The 6,000-nt window shown below is 44.3% G+C and overlaps 1 protein-coding gene across 5 annotated transcripts in view; it reads left to right on the top strand.

Annotated features, from left to right (window-relative positions):
- The first annotated feature begins 950 nt into the window (after positions 1–950).
- Positions 951–6,000, top strand: part of dscaml1 (Down syndrome cell adhesion molecule like 1) — an 87,129-nt gene continuing 82,079 nt past the window's right edge. For 4 of the 5 annotated variants that reach the window (XR_003841401.1, XM_029517271.1, XM_029517270.1 and 1 more), the window contains exon 1: positions 951–1,127. Coding sequence is in view for 4 of the 5 variants with exons in the window: in XM_029517271.1 (XP_029373131.1) it covers positions 1,085–1,127 (43 nt within the window). In the remaining variant the exon portion in view is untranslated. The remainder of the gene's footprint in view (positions 1,128–6,000) is intronic. The other variant, XM_029517272.1, reaches the window with a different exon arrangement.

Raw genomic sequence — 6,000 nt, 5'->3', positions numbered from 1 at the left:
GGCCGTGTGAATATTAATATTTCAGTTGGGTTTTTAGCGCAACCAGATGTTAAAGAAAAATAAGAGTTCATAGGCACATTTCTTACATCACTAAGCTAAAAAAGTGGCAGTGATATCAGTGGAACTGATCTTTGCCCTCCACGGTTTGTTTGTGTGCGCTTGTTTGTGCAAACAGCATCTCAAATGTCACAGATCAAATTGAATCATTCTGATCTTTTCGACCACAGCATTAAATTGTGAAACTCTTTAACTAGGCTGAAAGTGTTTGAATATAAAAAAAACTATAGTGTGGACAATAAAGTCCATTTGAATGCCACAGTGTTGTGCTGAAACAGGTGCATTTCACATTCCCATCTTCCCCTCAGTGGAAGCGGAGGCTGCAGTTCTTCTGTGCTCTCCTCTTCACCTTCCTCATCCTCTTTATCCTCCTCATGGTCCTCATAGTCTTCATCTTCCTGATCTTCCTCAGCTGGACATTGCACTTGTCTTTTCCAGTGGCACATAATGGTGGTATGGGCAATTTGACCTTCACTTCCTGCACTCAGCAAGGCACTGACAGGTCAAGACAGTGACTGATTACTGAGTTATGGAAATTCTTAAGATGATTTGATTAGGGGGAGGATGTGCGAAGACACCCCCCACCCCCACCCCCAAACACACACACCGAACTGCTGTTTCCCGATCTTGTTTGCATGATTTGTAATTTTGCCTTCTTGAGATTTTACTTGTAACTCCCTCAGTCCATCAGTGCGCGCTGTGCAGGGGTCCCGCTGGCTCTCGCTCGGTCCCTCACTGGACCTGCGCCTGGCTCACCTCTCCATCACGGCGCATCATTAGGATACTGGGGGTGGGGCAACGGCAGCCTGTCCCGGTAAGGGGAGGAGAGAGCAGGAAGCAGAGGCGGTACTTTCTCCGCGGCTCGTTTCTCGGCGCCGGAGAGTGTGGGACCAGGGCTGGAGAGACCGCCGGGGAGCATCAGCAGAAACCAGTCCAGCACGGAGCCTCGCCTGGCCGACCGCTGCGCCGTGCACTCTTCTTTGGGGACTGCACAACATTCCTGTGAAATATAACTGCTTTTAATGGCATGTGGCTTGTAACTTTACTTCTGCTGTATTCTTTGCAAGAAGGTAGGTCAGAATTGCGTCCTTTCAAAGTGTGTTGCTTATCTGCATGCTGTCTCTTCTACAATGCAATGCTGAAGTTACCCGTGCGCATTTGTCAGATTTTCAGGTTGATAAATGTTGTTGGATTGAATTGGTCGGATTCCCAGAGGAGGGGCAGAGACGTCAAATGAAACTCTAAATCACCTTTTGGAGAAAGACATAACTTTTTCTAAATGTTATAGGCTATGTTTTTCCGGCAAGCCTTAATTTCCCCCCTGGTGAACAAGTGCTCAGATTCTCTCCTGCATGCGTCCTCAGCATCTTATAATGTTGATCTGATAATGTGATTAGAAATGATATAAGGGGCTGATAGCGATCATAAAATCAACGCGCACTTAATTTAGGTGGGCACAGAGGAAACCGCAAAAATCCCTCAAGTGCACACGGTGCTCGTTAAAGTGAAAAAGACAACGGCATTTGCATTTTGCATTATGAATATGAGGAGGTGTCATGACTATGGAGTCTGTTGAGGAGGAGGAGAGGCTGATAAGGATCTGCAGGCGCGCTCACGGACAGACGGGCGAACTGGAGCGCCGGTCACAGCTGTAGGGTGTTTACTAGGAAAAGTCTAAGGGGGCGGGGGGGCAGTGGAGGGAAAGAGTTTAGCCTTATTCATTTACTCACTTTTTATCGTCTCCCTAAAAAAACATAAGGTGCCAGCGTGTGCGTGTTTGCATGTGCGCATATTTGTGTGTGTGTGTGTGTGTGCGCGCATGTGGAGATTTGGAAGAGGAGGAGGGTGGGGGTGATGGATCTCCAGATGTTAAATCATCTTTTGCATCAGTTAATTTTGTTGGGAAAAAACATTACAATAGTGCATAAAAGCCAATGTGTGTGTCTGCGTGTTAAAACAGTGAGGCAACAACGGTCAATACATTTTACAAGAGACGTGTGAACTGATGCTGGGGGGGTTATTGAGCGCCGGCCTTTAATTTGTAGATAATATGCCCCAGTTGGATATTTGAAAGACTAGGATGTATATTCCAGGTAGTTTTCATTGATCAGATGCAGGAGTGTCAGTGCAGGAACACTCAGTTATCATCACTGGTCTAATTATTCAGCCACCATTTTCTGTGGCACCAGATTCTACTGATTGGCTTCGCTCTAAATACTGCAGATGGGTGTGTGTGTGTGGTGGTGTTGGTGGTGTTGGTGGTGGTGGGGGGTTATTCTCTTGTCTTTAAATCTAAATGTTTTTGGTCTTGTGTAATGTATGGATGTCGTGGGAAGGGTGGCGGGACCAAGATTTAAATTTCTGACCTCCTCTTTAGTCGATTTCTCCTTTACGCGTCGGTTTTTTTAAGTGAAGCAGCCTGATTATGAGGCTTATTAGATAAGAGGTGTGGGATAATTTAAGCATTTGTTTATTGTTGTGGGCAGCAGAGGCTGTGTTTGATGCTCGGTCCTGGTCTCCATCACTGGCCTGTGCAGTGCCCTCTGTGCCACGCTGCAGCTGCGGCGAGGACTTCTGCTGTTTTTGTTGTATGTAATTGGATTACAGGGTCTATTTCGATTATACACACTGTACATCGCTCTGGCCCGTGACTGAACGAGATGTTCTGTGTGTGTGTGTGTGTGTGTATCTGTGTGCATATATGCGGATATGCGTGTGTGTGTGTTGACTGGAGGAGGGTTGGGGGCTGCAAACAGGCAGTGGACCGGAAAGAGTGCTTGAGATGGGAGAGATGTAGATAACGCAGTGGAAAACAAACTTCCATTTTCCGTTGCTTCTCAGCGCCATGTTCCGCTTATTTTCGCACAAATCAACTGTGATTTGTTGTCTCGAGTGGCAGCAGTGTATTTTAGATGCATCTAATTTTTTGAATAAAGTTTATTTTAAGGAGGAAAGGTAGCTCTATTATCATACATGCATATGCATTAGTACTGCGTATTTTCCTGGCTCGGCCGCGCCTCCAAGAATGGCACACAATTCTCTGCTCATTTTTCCCCCATCAGTGTGATACTAGATTTCAGATCACACCACTGCATTTATTTTAGATCATTTATTTTTATTATTTTTTTCTGTCTTTTCTGTGACTCGACATTCATTTGATCTGACTGTTTGTTGTCTTGGTTTGGCTGCATATCAGCACACCTGCACCCATGAGGGGGAGGAGTAGGAGGGAGAAGAGGGATGAAGAGATGGATGGATGGATGGATGGATGGATGGATGGATGGATGGATGGGTGTAGGGAGGGAGAGGAGGAGGAGGAGGAGGAGGAGGGAGAGGGGGTCACACTCATTCCTCTTTGTCACGGTTTGGGAGGCGTCTTGTCATTTTGAAAGAGGCTCAGCTGAGGACTGTGTGACAACGTGATATTTAGGCCTGGCAGGCCAGAGCAGGGCCTGAAAAATTGAAGGAGGCTTAAATAATTATTACAACTATGATGTGTTTTGAAAAATCAGATCGAAAAAGGAGGCGTCATTGTTAAATCTGACGTATTTCAATCAGTAGAAAATTCAAGAAGAGACTGTTATGGGGTGCTGGATATTGAAGGAGAGAGCTCCTGCTCTAATTATTTCATCAATTAATATGATTCCGGTTTTATCCAGTTTCGGTCGACGGGCCTTCTGCAACACATGCTCGACGTTAAACTGGATATTGACTGCCTGGATGTGACACACACTTATGCATGCACCTAATTTGTGTATATGATGGGCTGAGTGTAGGGTGTGTTTTTTTTTTTTCTTTTTCTATTTTTCCGGTGTGTGGATTAAATGTCACCTGTAAAGGTTATAGTGTTTTAATTGGTCTCCCCTGATTTCAGTAAAATAACAGAGCAGATTTCAGGGCCACCGGGGTTGAGGCTCCCTTTTTCCTCCTTTAGCCGGCACTCTCGGATGGTGATCTGCGTGTGATCGGTGGTGGAGAGGAGAGCCGGCTGGGGGAGAGCAGGCCGGGGGAGCCCGCTGATTGCGGGATGAGTCAGACTCTGGTTGCCATCAGGCTCCTGACGATGCGCTCACAGTTGTTGCGTCTGGCTGGAGAACTGAGGTTGACGGATGAAGTAGCAGATATGGCAGAAAAACACCCACCCAAAAATCTCTGGACTTGCCTTTCCCAGTCACCATCTTTAAATATCACGCTGAATTTCACTTGAATTTGTTATGAGGTTATTTATTGACTTGGAGCAGTCAGCAACCGCGGATGTGTATTTGTACAGTCATTTCCTCAGAACTTGGGGTGAAGGATTGTGTATGATTTTTTTTAAATTCATCTGACATTGCAAAATGTAAGGAATTGTACCACAATGTGATGTTAAAAAAGGACAGAAAAAAGGGCACACGTGATCATGCCCGTGTAGATGTTTGTGAATAGAGATCAATAATGTGATGTGGGATTCAGCAACATTAAGTCCATGTCCTATAAAAAGACTCTGTGCTCTATAAAAAGGCACATCAGGTCAAACAGGCTCAAAGGCCTGTCAGCTGTCTCTGAGAGAGTCTAACAGCTACATGTCACTCTCCTTGTGCTCCTGCGGCCAAAGCCTGCTTTCATTGTCAAGTGTTGGTTCTGCTTTTGGCAGCTGAAAGGTGCATCAAGTCAGCGGGTCTCACATCCAGACTGAAGGTTTTATTGGTCTTGAAATAAACCATCATTTCAAGTTGGCTTGATGACGCATTAAACCACATCTTTGCACTTTTAGTGAAACAGGAAATTCTCTGAAAAGCTTATCTCATGATTCTCTTTTCACCTCTCTGAAGTAAAACAAGTCTGTTAAATTCACAGACCTGCAGGCTTGGACTTGCTAAAACGGATAATCTTGCATTGAGTATATTCACTTGTCATGCACCACTCACAAAAAAAACCCAAACAAAACAAAAACAATTCCAGCGTCCCCTGTGGGCTCAAATAACTGACTGATTATGCGGCTGCATATAATATAGTCCATAGCAACAGCTTGTTGTTGCGCTGAGCCGTCGGACAGACAAGTGGGTTGTGACCAGTAACTCAACAGGTTTTACACACAGCAGAAGCGTCTGGGACGCCCCCTCTCCAGTGTGTTCAGAGAAAGATTGATAGTTCTGTCTTGAATGACAGTAAAAAAAAAAAAAAAAAATAATAAATCAAACAAGCACCCAAAACGATCACACTTTACCATCTTGCAATCAACTCTCGCTTTGACTCTGCCCCTTTTCTGTGTTCTGCTTACTATCAATTTATGGCCCCATCTCTGAGGGGGAATGGTAAAAAAAAAAAAAAAAACCTTCTCTACAAATCTGACACTCACTTTACCAGCAGAAATCATCTTTCTGAAGTGTGAGATGTGTATTTTCAAATGCTGAAATGACTGCCTAATATTTTACTGACACTGCACAAACTGTGCATAGGGGTTGTTTACCTACTCCTTCCTCCTACCTCCTCCCCCCTTATATGTGTGTATGTGTGTGGATGTGCATACATAGTAAACTCACATCCATCCAATATCATGCCATGCTGAATTTTTTCTTCTCTTGACTGCAGTATGTCTCCCCATGAAATGACACCATGTTACAAATTATTTCCTCTCTGACTGCACACAAAGCAAGCAAACACATTGTCATGCAACCCCGTAGCATATCTCAATCTGGAGTCATTGTATAGTAATCAAACGTGATAATATCATTTCTGTATTATGTTCTGCCATTTTCCTGTTGCATTGCTACAAAGACTGTATTTCCACTGGCTTCAGTGCTTCAGCTGTTATTTGACCTGAAAGTGTTTTGTGTGCCGTTATCTGTAGTGTTACATTGTTCACTGAACAGGAAATCTACTTGCTATAATGAACGCATATATGCAATCTGAAATGTATTTATGTGACTTTTTTTCTGTGTGTTTGAAGGAGAGAAAGAGTGA

The sequence above is a fragment of the Echeneis naucrates genome, chromosome 13, assembly GCF_900963305.1.
Source record: "Echeneis naucrates chromosome 13, fEcheNa1.1, whole genome shotgun sequence".
Classification (NCBI taxonomy): domain Eukaryota; kingdom Metazoa; phylum Chordata; class Actinopteri; order Carangiformes; family Echeneidae; genus Echeneis; species Echeneis naucrates.
The sequence above is the reverse complement of the archived record's forward strand: the minus strand, read 5'-3'. Positions and strand labels throughout refer to the sequence as shown.